At 41.9% G+C, this 15,983-nt stretch overlaps 1 protein-coding gene across 1 annotated transcript in view; it reads left to right on the plus strand.

Annotated features, from left to right (window-relative positions):
* The window catches only part of ctbp2a (C-terminal binding protein 2a), a 65,599-nt gene that overhangs the window by 15,745 nt on the left and 33,871 nt on the right, over positions 1 to 15,983 (plus strand). Inside the window, exon 2 of the mRNA XM_080037079.1 lies at positions 9,574 to 9,746. Within this exon, the coding sequence (XP_079893205.1) occupies positions 9,689 to 9,746 (58 nt within the window). The 5' untranslated portion in view covers positions 9,574 to 9,688. The remainder of the gene's footprint in view (positions 1 to 9,573; positions 9,747 to 15,983) is intronic.

Genomic DNA, 15,983 nt, shown 5'->3' on the forward strand with positions numbered 1-15,983 from the left:
GGCTTTTCTTCATGTTATTTAAGTAGAAATAAAACGTGATGTAATATAGCGGTGTTCTGCTGCATTTATTTATCTATTGGCATTGATTTAGTCCCATTAAAGTAGTATTAAAGGGCAATAATGGTTTCAACGGGAAATCCCGGGAAATCCCGTGAGGAGCTCTGAAATCCCGGGATTTGAAAAGGGGCCATTTCGGGAAATTTCAGCAACCCTAATTCAGAGGTGATGAACAGAGACAAAACCTGCCGTGAATGGAAAAAGATCTTTTCAGGTTACACTGAGACAAAATATAATGTGCAGTTTATTTCCATTTCTAAAATTGTAACGCCTTGTTAAAGAACACTGCTTGTATGATGGTTTGCTACGCACCGCCTTAACCACAAAGTTGCTCTCTCATGTCTCCCTCCCAATCGAAAAGCCTTTTCACACTGGGCAGAGTTTTTCAGACCTCCCTCCCCGGAGGCTGTATGCAGCCATATACACCCACCTTGGCCCCTGTTCCCAGCCGACACGTCTGTGTTTTTTGGTGTCGGTCTTTATGTGTGTGTGTGTGTGTGTGTGTGTGTGTGTGGGCAGCAGCAGCATTCAGCGGTGTTCTCACAGCCCAGCTGAGACTGACAGATGGAATCATTTCACACACAGACAGAAAGGCAGGATACAGGAAACCAGGGTGTGTTTAATAGCCCTGGCGCTGCTGCGGTTGGTATTAATCTAGGTCAGTGCCGTTCAGCAGAGTCGGCCTCCGGGGCAAGCTTGGCCTTCCCTTAACCCCATTTACTCAACTAACTTACCTTACCTCATACTGTACCTAGTTAGCTGGTAAAGAGCCTGACAAGATGTTTACGCTGTGCAGTGTTGGGCAGTTTACTACTGTACCTGTTTGAGTGGGCCTTTCTTAGTCCATGCCCATACTAAAACTACTTTTTTTTTATTGGACTGCGTTTACATGCCAAAGATCAGATCTGATGTTAAAGTAGCTCAATGCATTAGGGGTACTTAACATGAACAGGGGTTTAATAAGCTCTCTTACAGTAGGAATTCAATTTCGGTATCATCTAGTAATGTGAAAATCATTAAACCAAAGCTCTTCCGAAATATGAGCGATTGCACTCACACCGTGAACTCCCTCTACAGCTAATTTGAAGTTTAATTGCTTTTACAGTTGTTGCATATGCATCAGGTGCTCAGTAGTTCATTAGTAGGAAAAGACGGATCATCAAGTTCAACAATTAAAAACTGGCAGTTGCCAACCTCAACACACAAAAATGTAGTAAAAAGTGTATCTAATTAGACTTAAACCATTCTGAGGGGATTTCGTGTAAATGATTTAGAAGTACGTATTACATGGATAACCCACTTCTCCTCTGGTGGATCAATAAATTATTTCTGTATCTTGGTCAACATTTCCTCTGTAATGTTGTACCTGATGAGCAATACTCAAATAGATTTTGCCGTTAACTGTTGACAGTGATGATGTGGAAAAGAAGGTATTTGTCGTTATCTGTATTTTTGAACCCTCATGTTGCCCTTTAGTAGAAGCCGTCATGTTTCCAGTCTCTCCACACATTGGCCTTTCTTATTGCCTCTTTGTAAATCTCTGAATGTCCTCCTCAAAAAGCTTTGTTGCATCTGCATCCTTCAATCAGACATTGGAGGAGTTTTTTTTGTTTAACTAGATTGGCCCTTTTGAAAAACAGTCATTTATTTTTTTGAAGTGCGGATTTGAATGCCCATCTCCCCGATGCATAATTATTCCATAGCCCTAAAATATAATTGTGTTTGTCTCCTGTCTTTGCTCTTTCCTTGAATGTGTTTTGCTCTGTTACAGTTAAATGGTTCTGAACATGTTGCCCTGGAGAGGTGTAAGAAATCCGTGAGCTTGAGTTTAGGTATTTTGAGTAGATGGATTTAAATTGTTTAGACTTGTTAATGATGAAGTGTCTTTGTTCACTCTGTCCTTGTTTTTAATGAGCTGTTAGCAGAGGAATGGAAATGTGCAAAAGGGCTGAGAAAGACCAGGATATTAAAGTTTCACATGGGCTGTAGACTACAATGTTTCACTGGAAAGACGTTCATTTATGAACAACACATGATCTCAAGCAACCTCGGAGGCTCTTCTACCTGGTGTCGCCACTAATAAACATTTCCACTCAATTTTGACTTCAAATTTTAGGTTTGAAAGCTGGTTTAAAAAAAACGGTTTCCGCGGCTTCCACACAAACTCAAGCTTTCACACCATGTGGCGTCCATGACAACACATCAGTAAACCGACCTTACGGACATCCTACTTAACAGTGAGCATGAATCAGGATCATAGTATGTCCTCCTTCATTAATTTGCCTTTGTACCATGTCTTGTTTATCACCAAGGAGTTTTGTCCGATCAGCCAGTACAAGTGTGTCCTTGAGAAGAAGTTGGTCCAATTCTCCAAAGTGTATTCTACATGTATGTAATGATTAGTATGCCTGTGGTTTAGCTCTCCGTGCTGGTCTTTGTCCCCCAGAGAAAAAAGGTCTGAGGTCATTCTTGGCATGTTAAATGTCAACAGGAAAGTGGAAAAGACAGATTTATTACCACAATAAAAGCATCTTGGACACAGCCTTTTATGTGTCAACTTAAATACCAGAGGTGTGTGTGTGTGTGTGTGTGTGTGTGTGTGTGTGTGTGTGTGTGTGTGTGCTTTTACACACACACACACACACACACACACACACACACACACACACACACACACACACACACACGCATGTATGCTCTGTGTGTTGAGGATAAAAGTATTTAGTAAATGATCTAGTCTATCAGGTGAAAGTACAAATACCCAGCATTATATTTAGAGACGTGTTTATAATGCTTTTTATTTAATACTAACGTCGTGGACTCTGTATTGTTCTGAGTCTGTCTTGTGAAAAAAAATATAAATTGCCAATTATCCCAGTGGAGATTTTAATGCCAGCCTTTGTTTTAGGTTGTTAGATGTAGGGAGCTGCAGAGAGGAGGAATGCAGGCCACGGTGAAAAGGCCTCGATGGGGTTAGGCTAACAGGCAGCCGGGCACAATAATGTCACCATTATGCCTTTTCCTGGGTGACTTAAACGAATAGGCATTATAACATAAAATGGTGCATAAGCCCGAGTCAGCAGTTAGTAGGGCTGCAGTCCCATTTCGTTCAAGAGTTGAGAGAAAGATGGTGAGAATGTGAGAGGAGGGAGGGAGGGAGGGAGGGAGATGGAAGGGTGGGGGAGGATGAGATAAGGGTTGAGAGAAAAAATGGCGATAAATGTGGTAGAAATGTGGAATGAAAAATGACTCTTATTTGCCACAGGCTAAATGAGTTAAGGATAGGCTTTACATGGAGAGAGGCACAGATGGACGGACAGACTCCTAGGATGGCATTGATGATGGAGAGGTAGAAAGAGGGAGAGCCGTTATTGTCAGTATGTAACATGGTGTATTTAGACAGGGAGTGTTTTGGTAGGGAGAAAGAGGGGCTGGCAGGGAGGAGGAAAAGGTGTAAATCAGTGACCTGAGCGACAGCTTTACGCGCCCCTCGGAGCCCCAACTATCCGATTAATGAGAGAAGAGAAACCTTAACCACCTTCCCCTCTCCGACTCTTCTTTTTTCTGCTATCTTGCACTTTCAGGGACATCAATCACAGACTCTTAAGCCGTCACTTTAGCTAGCACCTACACAATTCTTTCTCAAAATGTTGGCCGTCAAGGTATCCCTGTCCGATGACGTGCAGCACGGACAAGGTTTTACTGCTGCTATAGTGTGGTGGGTATTGAATCACACTCATTCCTTGTCAATTGTTAAAGGAATAAGTCGACATTGTGGGAGATTACCCTTTGTCGCTCTCTTACCAGAAGAAAATTGAGAAGATTGATACCACTCCCATGCCTATATTTGGTGAATATTGACTGAAGTCGATTTGCTTTGTTTAGCATTATGATGGGAACACAGGGAAAACAACTAGTTAGAGGTTCTGGTGGGCAGATATTGTTGCTTTGAGACGGAGCCAGGCTGGTGCTTTCCCCCGTTTCCAGCCACTATATAGACACAGTAGTATCAATCGTATCATCTAACTTTCAGCGATTTAAAAATGTCCCAAAAATTCCTTTGAGGAACAATTTCCTCAAAGGAACGATGTGCTAAGACTGAGCATGGAGAGACAAGGCTATACACTAAGAACAAATATATTTCAAAGTTAAAGATGAGAAAGAAGATCTGTGCAGATTATTGCCAGAGTGAAGAAATTGGCGCTTTCTTCTTTTAAATTTTTTTTTAAATAATATTATTTCTATTTTATCTTAATGGCACCAGCTTTGACTCTTTGACAAAAGCCACAGGCTTAAGAGGCCCAGTCTTTGTGTATGGGCTGGTGGCCATTAAGTTCACATAGTTAAACTAGTTCACTGAGGTCAAGGGCTGGGAGCTCTAAAAAAAACACAAAAAAAGAGCAAGACAGGTTTTATTTTCAAGATGAAAAAGTCCCCCTTGAAGTAAACGCCTCCATAGATATTTCAGTCGAGCGCGCTTCATGACAAAGTCAAAGCTAGTTTTACTTCACTCTGTGCCTGTTCACCCTCCAGCCAGACCCACAGGTTTCCTAATCTAGTGAGACGGCTTTTCTGAGAGTCAGAAACAAGAAACTGCTCTCTCTTTCACTTTCCCTTCCCTCCCTCTGTGTCTTCAGCTCTCTTACCAACCTAAACAAGATCTCCTGGGCTGCCTGCCTTGTTTTGAACTTCTCATCACAAAAGCCGAACAAAGGAACGCGCGCCAGTGAAAGAGATGTAACATAAGGAGCATATGTTTTTTCAAAGTGTAGAATCGGCTCGTTCTGCTTGTGAAATTATCTTGATGTGCAGAGTGTCAGATGGAGAAGCACTGAACGAATTCATAACCTCGTGGAAGTGACGCAACAGCTGCGACTGCTTCTGTTGTGTGTGTGTGTGTGTGTGTGTCTCTTATAGACGCAGTAGAGAAGTTGTTGTAACACATCTGGGGTGTACATCTGCCACATTTCACAAGCATTGCAAAGCTCTTAACTCTGATAACCATTCAGCTCTGTGGCAATAATACATCCACTGTTAAAGTGTGGGAAAAAAAAGAGAGCTTTATTTTGGTTGGTCCGTCATGTGAGCAGTATTTGTTGAAATTAACAACTAAGTCTAAGCCTTTACAAGGCGTCTTAACACTTCTGCAGCCCAAACATGCAACTGTGTGAAAACGGTGTGAATTTCTAGCACGTTTAAATTCATTACCCAGAAAACTTGCAATATGACATGAATAATCGTTTCACTCTTCTGAAATGGATGCTTTCCTTTTAGTGGCTAGTAGTTTATGTCGGTGGTGGGAGAATGTGTTTGAAGAGGGAGTCAAGGGTTCTGTTTTACTGCTGCTGAAGAGACTGTTTTGTTTTGCTTTGTCATTTCTTTTTAAATGTAATTGTCCAGTCCAGTCATTGTCAAAGTTATTCAGTTTTCAATGACATTTAAAACCAGGAAAAGCTTCAAATGCTTACTTCACTAAAGGAGCTGCAGCATCCAGTAACCAGCATTTGATGTTTGGTTTGAAAAAAAAGACTTAGATTATAAATTGATTATCAAAATTACAGAATTTTCTGTTGATCCACCAATCAATTTAGTTGTCCAATCGTTTCAGCAAATATGGCTACTGCCTTTATGGCACCAAACTTATTTGCATCGTTCATAATTTAGGATTTAGGTTGATAAGATAGACTTACAGTAACCTTTACATTTTTTACTCTTAAGAAAATAACATTTCGAAATTTGTTTTAGTAATGATTCACACCAAATAAAATACAAACATTAAGAGCTTAACTGGTATATGTGATGTTGAAACAACAGGATGTTGTCATTCATTGCACGGCAAACTTCAGGAGAAACTGAACATACTGTAGATACACAGTATATATAGTGCTTGGAAATAGTGGCTTCAGGCATTATGGCAGGTTGCAATCCCAGCAGAGAGTCCCATCAGTGCATGAAATGCATCCAAGTAGAAAGGCAAGATGTAATTACAAATATACCACATTTGCCGAGTGGCTATACTGCAGAGATGATGTGTATTGAATGTCAGATGTCTTTGTCATTAATCACAGTCATACTATAGCCCATAAGTGTACATTCTATATATTGTTGTAATTCTTGTTTTCCTGTGCCCACAAAGTCTAATGCAAGGTTCAATAAACACAAGAAAAAAACTTGTACTACAAAAAATAAACAATCCTTGAGGTCTGCGGCATTCAGCGTTACTTTGGTCACGATCTGACTTGGTAACATTAAAGGATTTGTCACGGAACTAGCAAAAAAAAAACAGCCACAAGTAATACATTGCCGTGTGTGTGTGTTGAGCAGAGTGGCTGCCCTTTCTACACCGAGACAGACAAACCCTGGAGATGTATATTTCCGTCGTTGGAGTGTGTGTGACTTTCTCCTCTCTTTCTCATCCTGTCCTCCATGCACTGAGCACCTATTCTTCTCTCAGGTCAGCCCCCTCATTGTTAAGTTACATAACAGCACTTAGTCAAGAAACAATCCAGCAGGGATGGTGGTGGTAAATGTAGCAGGGTAAGCTGTACTTCCTCTCCAGCACTCCTTTTGGCTAAGAGCTCTTCTCAAAGTTGTTGACTTTTCAACTTGCTCAGTGCAGACGGCCATGTCTTTTTTTTTTCCCCTTCTGGAAATGAAGTGGCTCTCTTCTTCTTACATGAGTCAAATCTCTGGAATTAGTTTATGGAACTGAAGTCATGTATAGCCTACCACAGATTTGGTTTTTCGGTCAAAATGTAGCTTGCATGCAAACTGCTGAGCGGGGCCAATATTCCAATCCGGTGGGGTTTTGCCATCCGATTCAGTTGAGACCACCCATGAGAGAAGACAGAAATGATTAAATGTCATATCTTAAATGAGCATAGTTCCGTGGCATAGATCACAATTAAAAAAACAGTAACACAGAAATAAATGGTAAAATGTATTCTTATTTGAGGTTCTATTTATCAAATATTCTGATAAATATAGATTCAAATAACAAGGGATATTTTAATGGTAGAATTAATCAAGATTAAACATGTGCACCTTAATTCTTTGTGGTGGACAACAATCAATCATCCTAACATTTGCAACACAAAAATATAAAATGTTGGAGCTGGAAAACGATACACATATCACGATATATTACTGTATGGATTTTTTTTCTAGCACATTACTGTATGTCCACTGACGTAGCTGTCATTGAAGTGAGGTCTATATCAGGAGACTTTCTAATGACTAAATGGACGGATGCACTTGTGACCTGTACTAGTGTTGGCGCTCATGCTTCAACAGAGTAAAGGGATGTTGCCCATGCATGTCTTCTCCGTTCTATTCATAGCCAAGGCGGTGTGTGACCCCCCCCCGCTTCTCACTGGCTGTTTCCTGCTTTCCCTCTTGCTCAATGACTTCTCCTCTGACACCCACATGAGGCTCTCGCCCGCTCTGTGGTAGCAGCAAGGCTTTACCTTGTGTAGGAGGAGATGCTGAGGCACAGCTGACATAAAAACATTAAAAAGACATGCAGGGTAGTTTTGTCACTGTCGGACGAAAGACAGCTCAAAGTGTGTTGAGTGCAGGAGAGATTTTAGCACCTACAGTATAGTATTTATTTTAAAGGTGCTACACGGAACTTTAAAATATTTCTGAAAGGCTAATTTTTCCTTTGACGATCATGAATTACATTTAACAGCAAACGAAACCACCAGTGCAAAGAATGCTACTTGCTATACAGTCATTCTTAATGCCTTTGTCATGGGTACGCTCACCCAGCAATAACAGCTGGCGTAGTGAAAAACACTACGGCTTTTGTCCAAAGGGGGTGCAAGAATAAACTCAAACTGAAAGTTCCTCTGGGCACCTTTTAAAATGCACCACCACCTCCTCTTCCCCCTGACCCTCTTATAGGAAAAAGCTCCCAGCAGCTGGCCAAATAAAACAACATCAATTAATGGTCCAGCCACATTACATAACAGTTTCTAATTGCCGTCACAGCAACACAAACATCAGTGTATCATCATATACATAGTCAAGTGAGAGCCATTCTCACAGTGCAGCACTCTAGGATTGGGGCCCGGAGGCGGATATGGAAAGAAATAGAAGTAGGGAGTAGGGGTTGCGCATGTGATGGTGCCGAAAGAGAGACACGGTTAAAATGTAGGAGGAGGATGGTGTCACACACTATATGCTCATCCTGTCAGACAATGTTTTTCTAGTACTGTCCTCTCCCTCCTCCCACCAAGCCCCTTTTATGTCTCTTTATTGTGCTGATACAACCTCCTCCCGTCTGCTGTGCTGCTGACTATTTGACCCACATTCTTCCGTGTGACTCGCTGCCCCCAGTGTGTGTGTGTGTGTGTGTGTGTGTGTGTGTGTGTGTGTGTGTGTGTGTGTGTGTGTGTGTGTGTGTGTGTGTGTGTGTGTGTGTGTGTGTGTGTGTGTGTGTGTGTGTGTGTGTGTGTGTGTGTGTGTGTGTGTGTGTGTGTGTGTGTGTGTGTGTGTGTGTGTGTGTGTGTGTGTGTGTGTGTGTGTGTGTGTGTGTGTGTGTGGACGATGCAAAGCCTACATTTCTGCTTGTCATCTTGCCGTCTGTGTGTACTAAGATGTGTGTAATTTTGTGCATTTTGTCTATCTGTGCATCCCGCCCCCCAAAGAAATAAACAAAAGAAAACTGCAGTTCCTGTACCTCAGCAGCAACCAATTAGCAGATTGCTCTATCATCGGTCAGTGAACATAAATGATGGCTAGAAACGCCTCGTTTACTCACTCAGTCAGTCACTCAGTCACTCAGTCGCTGTGTTTGTCTGCTTTTGCTGTGGTCCTCTCACTTTGAGGGTGGGGGATGCTCATGTTGCAAGAAGTGGCATTTCTTCACTAAATCAAATAAGGTTGCTCAGTGACACGACGCTCCCTCTAGTGGAGAGCCGAGTCTGTGCAGCGTCTGATCGTGCAAGGCCATTCAATGATTCGGCCAAGGATTTTATACGGAAACAAATGGTAATCGCTGTCAGATGACGATTCATGCATTTTATTTTATTTTTGGTGGGGGATTTCAGGAAGCCAGGAAATATCCTGATTAGTTTGTGTTAAGTCATGCCAACTGTGACTGTGCGTTATCTAACGTGTTCAGCTTCCTGATGAGCATGATGTTAAAAACCACAACTACGTGGTTTACTCTACCGCACGACAAACCGTTGCAGTGCTATGAGTAGCATTTTAAGACAAGTTTACTTTAGCTTAGTTAGTTACCCAACTATGTAACCACTCATTGCATTTTAATTGTTTTTTTTTCTATTGTTCACACACTTTACCTCGTATTTAATTTGCACTACAGATATTGTTTGTGGCTAACGTCTTGTTTGGTTATTGTAGTTGTGGGTTCTTTTTTTATATTTACTTTTTTGGAAAAGGACCGTGTGATGTAGGCTACAATACTTAACATAAATGTTGCCATTTTGGCCATTTATCAGACTGGCTTTAAATAATCATCATCTTTGTCCTTGCTTTCTTGCATTTCAGGTATATCACATCAGCTCGCGGTGTTCTGGAGGAGTGGAGCGTTTGACACTTTGAGGAGGAGAGGTGGACACTAAACTTGAGAGGGAGGAGAGCGCGTGTTTCAAGCTGTGACGGGATGGCGCTGGTCGACAAACACAAAGTGAAACGCCAGCGGCTGGACAGGATCTGTGAGGGTGAGAGATTATTCATGTCACGATACGCTTGTGTGTGTGTGTGTGTGTAGTGTACATGTAACTTCTGTGTTATTAGTTCCACTGGTTTATGTTGTAGCAATATAAAGTGCCTCCACCACTGTTATATGGAAATGAAGTTTCCACCAGTGTTCAAGCCTTTCAGACTGCTGCTAAAAATTCAGTGAAAAGCCAGTGGGATCGTTTGCATAAGTGTGTTTGTGTGTGTGTCAAAAGGGAACCTTGGGACTAGCCGAGGCTCCAAACTTCGCCTTTGAAGGCTGTCTAGGAGGTGTGTGTGTGTGTGTGTGGCAGAGGAGGTTGGGTTGATGGCTGAATGAGACTTGAGTTCGAAGTTTCCAGATTGCTGGAGAGATGAAGTAGGGAGTTTGTAATAAAGTGAAGCACTCCTCAGAGCCCTGGAATTGATTATAGCTGGTACTGCGTGTGTGTGTGTGTGTGTGTGTGTGTTTTATAGGAGAAAGACAAAGCATGAGATTTTCATTTCATTTCTTCCTCACTCATTTTTTTTATTAACTTAACCACCAACAGGAGGCTCTGAATTTTTATTTTATGTTCATGCATTTCTTCACTCATACTCGCCCTTCTCCTATTATTATTCTTTTGTATTCCTCTCTATGTCCTGTGGCTATAGCGGCTAGCCACTAGCTTCTGCTCCACTTGATATAACTCGTTGCAGAAAAAGTAAAACATGTTTTAGGCTTTCATGTATTCTGTTCAGGTCAGAATCTAGAGCAACATGTGGTATTAGAATTTGATCACTTTGTGATTTATAATAAGACACACACACACACACACACACACACACACACACACACACACACACACACACACACACACACACACACACACACACACACACACACACACACACACACACACACACACACACACACACACACACACACACACACACACACACACCCACACACCTTGTCCTCACCCTCTCTTCTAATGTAGTCTTTGTAAGCACTGTCTTTGTAGTGTAAAATATATTTACACTTACCAGCCTTCTCTGTTCACTCTCAGAGCCTGTCTCTAACTTTTGAACTTTAACCTGCAACTGTCTTGGGCGTGTGGGAAATTCAAATTTGTGATTTTACTTATGTAAAAAGCACATAGACGCTTCATCTCTCTGTAAGCAAAACCATAGGATTTTTTTTTAGCAATATTGAGTAACTTCACACTAAATCTATAGAGATGTGTATCAAGTATCAACATCCCTCTTTGTTCGAACGTCAAAGGGAAAATCCCATTTGAAATTGAGAAACACAATATACGGTAATAGATTCCTAAATGAAGCAGTGATGCTGTCAGTTTCCACCCTCAGAATGGGAGCCACATGTGGCATCTCAAACCTCTCCAAACCGCCAACACTACTCGCTTGGCAAACACTTTTTCCCCTTTTTTTTTCTTTTCTTTTTTTTACCTAAGAAGAATGACTGTGTCCTGTCCAAGGATATGGTAATATGAGAAACATCATATAGCAATAGTTTCTGAATTGTCCCACAGACCTATTTCAACAGTGTCCATGTCTGCTCTGCCCACCAACAATGAAGTCATTCTAGCTAAGATATAGGGGGGGGGATTTATTCAAATGTTTCTGATGCAGTTAGTCACCACAGCTGCTCTTAAACACATGTAAAAGAAGAGGCTGATTCATATCGGGGATGTTTAAAGATTGCAGGGTGGTGAATCACGTTGTCTCCACGGTAGCGTTAAATCTGCTCAACCGTGTAAAAAAAAAAATGTTTTGGAGGGCATGGTGTGCTCTGCTTAATCTTAAAGCCACCCAGTATTATCTAGAGACAGTGTTTTCGGACCGAGGCGTGAAATAGGAATCAAGATTCACAATCATGTGTATTGACAAAAACAAGAATGTTTATGGAGTGGCTGTGATGCTTCCCTAATCTCCATTTATCTTCTGAGGATAACTGTGTCAATCGGATATTTGTTTCACAGTGGAGTGCATTGATTACATCTTTACTCATTGTGATGAGTGGCTAACTGAGCCGTGCACCGTGGCCCAGAGTGGATTTGAAATGGCTGCTCAAGTGTGTGGCTCTTTTTCTTTTTTTTTACTCCCATCAAAAGTAGTCACGGTGCTGGAATGTAGATTTCACTGGAACCGTGGATGTTGTACCAATTGAGGATGTCTGATGTGATTCACTGTCTGTGTTGCTTTCATGTTGGATATTCTTTGTGCTTTTTTTCGTAATTAGAAATACAAGGTCAAGCTATGGCCATGGCTCATGACGATGTTTTTTTTTTGTTTGTTTGTTGGATTAATCTATTGAAATGTTTAGTCTTAAAAGTGTCAGAAAACCCTTCGCTCATGGCAACTTCCCAGAGCCCAAGGTGATGTCCCAAAATCACAAACACATTTAAATCACAGTGATATTTAAACCAGCATGTCCTCACATTTGAGAAGCTGGAGAGAGAGGATATCTCTTGGCTCATGCTGAATAGGACCAACATGTTATAAGCAAAACAATTGATCGACTAAGATAATTAACCAAACCTAATAAAGATAATAATTTATTCTAAACTGAAGCCCCAAATATTTACATTTCTTGGTGTTGGCGAAGATGGGAAAGCATTTCAATGATTTGTTATAATTACTGTACATTTTAGTTTAGTTCTGTCAGTCAATTCATTAATTCATGAAATCAGTGTTAGAATGCAAAAGTAAAGTCAGTTGTAATAGGTTACTACACTTTGTTCTATATTAAGCCTTAAAGCACAGTTGTGTGTGTGTGTGTGTGTGTGTGTGTGTGTGTATATATTTAATGGTAAAACAGTTGTTTCTGTTGTGGGTTCGATTAAGTGCCAGGAGGAGTGTAAAAGCAATAAGGGAAATGTGGCAAACATCTGTTGTGAGCATCAGTTCCCATACTCTCACACCCCTCTGCCACCACCCCAACCCCCCCCCCCCCCCCTTTTTTTACCCTCTCCCTCACTCTCTCTCCCTCTCTGTCTCCCCTTCTGTCCGCTCCATCTGTGTACCCAGCATGCATTGGCTTGGGCAGCAGTGCAAGCCTTTGCCACAGCCGTTTAGCTGGAGCTAACTGACTGATCTGGGCAGAGACGGGATGGTGAGCGGCACTGCGACGTGAACTAGGTCGCCGTAGCAGCATGTTCCTGAATGTTGATTTACAAGTTGCAGAATCTGTGCTTGGGTGCAAACACCACAAGGTGGGGTAGTGCAATTTGTCATGGCCATTTCAAATGTTTTGCTTGGCAGTTGAGTTAATATCCCAATGCTAGATGATGCATCTGGTTTTGTCATACGATTTGTACAAGAGGCGAAGAAGTTTTTAAAAAAGGAAAGAGAAATTAACATGGTTGGTCACTCAAGCTTAAATACCATAATACTTCACCTGTGAAAAGTGTGAATTATTCATGTTTCCAGTTTGTTTATAGCAAAGCTCTTTATTTAACAAACAACCAGAGAGGCTGAAGGAGGGAGGGAGGGAGGGAGGAAGGGAAGGAAGGGGGTGTCCTGACAGTTTTCAGCCTAGACTTGGGGCTCTGCTGCTGCATCCAGCTCTTTCATCCGTCCCTCCCACTCGTCTCCTCACGCTCTGGCATCCGGCTCTGGTATGAAGTCATCGGCGCGGTCTCTGGGTCTGACCCCCCCCCCCCCCCCCTCGGGCTAGTTCCAGGCTCCTCACCAAAACCCACCACCCCTTTATAGGCTTTGTGGAGAGGCAGGGAGGGGCACAGAGAACTGGGGGGTGGGGGAGCAGAAGGGAAAATAGAGCAAAGAGAAAAATGGTAGAAAGTGTCTTTTTTTCAAGGCAATTCTTCTCATGATTCCAAGCAAATGGGCATATATTTTAATTTTCTTATTATCATTAGAGTTTGCCTGTGTGTTGTCCACACCTTGAATGAAAATACATTTTAGGCTGCTCTTCTCAGTGTCTGTGTATTAGTGGTTGTTGGAAATGGGTTCTTGGAAAAACTTGAGCATTATAATGACATGCGGCTTCTCTGCATGGATCAGGCTGGAGAATGGACGGGTCGAAGAGGTGGTTGATGGGATGCCCCCATAGGAAATGGAATACGGGCAGAGGGATTTCTAAAAATGGAAGAAATTCTGGAGAAAATTGTGAGCTTTTTTTCTTCTGTGTGTACTGTATATGCAGATTCATGGATGCTAGCAATACTGAAGAAAACGAAACAAAAACAATGTGGCAATTCAGACTGTGATACTCATTTAGATAAGTGGTGGCTTCTTTGCCATAGACCTCCAATTTACGGTCCATTTAGTTCATACTCAGACGCTTTTAGAGACAAATAATCCTACTGGAATCACATGCACAGCAGCAGCCATGTCTGTTTAAATGTACATTACAATTCATCGGACAGCATTATTCTTTGCGGACTGGCTTTTGTAATCCCATTTCCAGTTAGTGCCTCCTTCGCCACGCTCATGCATAAGTTAATGTGTGTTTAACATTCAAATCATGCCTTGAGTACGTGACGTGTCCCACTGCCGGAGAGACAGTTGTTTTTTAGATCTGTGGCAGTGCAGTGTTCTCTTTGAGTTAGCATGTGATTTTTTTTTTCTTCTTATTCTTGCATGCACATCAGAAGGCCAAGGCTTTAGCGGCGGTTTGCGTGAGGAAATGAAAAGGGACATTAACGAAGCACTGCCTCTGATACACGAGCAGAGCAGGTTCAGAAAGGCTGAGTGGGATTGTGTGTGTGTGTGTGTGTGTGTGTGTGTGTGTGTGTGTGTGTGTGTGTGTGTGTGTGTGTGTGTGTGTGTGTGTGTGTGTGTGTGTGTGTGTGTGTGTGTGTGTGTGTGTGTGTGTGTGTGTGTGAGGGCGTGGATTGATGGAGGGATGAGAGACAGGAACTCTCTAAATGGGCTTGTTGCATGTGAATCCCGCATGATTCCAACATTTGGCAAAGCATGCAAAACATATCGCATAGTTCAAACATGCACTAACGAGTGCACGCTGTAACACTCACACGCATGCTCTCACACAAACGCACAAAGGGAAAGGCCTTGGTGCCCCTGTGGACTTTGCTTTAATATTAATGATGGTGGCAGGGACTGAGAGAGCTGAGTGATGTGGTGGATATAAAGTGTTAATTAAACAATGGCAAACGTCTCGTGTGACAGATGAGCAACAGATCGGACTGTTGTACATCATGTCCGTCTTGTTACTTGCTGCGTAATGCAGTTGTCTTTAATACAGAGAGAATTGCAGTCTTGTAAAAGAAAAAGCAACTGTAGCAGGCTAAAGTAGATTTGCGTTACTTAAAATCTATTAGCAGTTACAAGAGAGGCCTAATTGCATCCGTACTCCGAGGTCCCTTTTCTTGAGGTTTTCTGTACATTTTACTCATTTCAAAAAAATTCCCCAGTCAAGTCTTATTCGATGTAAGGTCTTTATAAGCTTCTGCTGGGGTGGTATTATATTTGTTCTACAATCCCCAGCTTAATTCCTAAATCCCTCTGTTAGAGTGAATCTGGTGTTGTGTGCACAGGCTGGCAAGTATGGCAAATTGAGGAACATTAAAATTTGAAAGTCAAACATTGTTCAGTTTGAGACAAACAGAACCCTGTGATTTACTTTCCGGTCAGGATTAGATCGTCAATGCCTGAGTACACACCTCTGCCCCTGTCTCTCTGTTTGACGTTGACTTTATGGGGATGAGTGATCTGCTGCGCCGACACACAGAGCCCTTGTAGCCCTGAGAGCTGGGCTACAAGAAGTAATGAGAGCAGTGGAGGAGGCTGGGGGAAGAAGACAGGGGATCACATACACTTAACATGGATGTGTCTGTGCGTATTTTAGATATTGACTCTGAACATTTTCTCCAAAATCTAAGAAGCTTTCCTCAAAATTAGACTGTTAGCCTAGTTTTGATATTTGTATTCAAGCTTTTAAATTAGGAATGACATACAAGAAGCCTGGCTTTCACAAATGACTGTTTTCTGGTTTTGACATCTAGGAAAATACATAATTGCATAAGCTCCGGGAAAAAAAAGAAGGAGTGTGTGCCTTTAGTTGATGAATGACATCCACTTGAAATGAGTGTAAAACTTGATTGGCGTCAAACTGTTTAATAAAATTCGAAAGGGGTTTCTAAGAGGATTTTTTCCGACTCTGCTTTCATTTAATAATTCATCTTTACAGTCTGTTTTACATCTTAGTGAGGGCCTCACTCTTGCCTCCTCTCCTCTCCGTTCCAGTTTAATTT

This window comes from Ammodytes marinus (assembly GCF_949987685.1).
Source record: "Ammodytes marinus genome assembly, chromosome: 11".
NCBI lineage: Eukaryota > Metazoa > Chordata > Actinopteri > Uranoscopiformes > Ammodytidae > Ammodytes > Ammodytes marinus.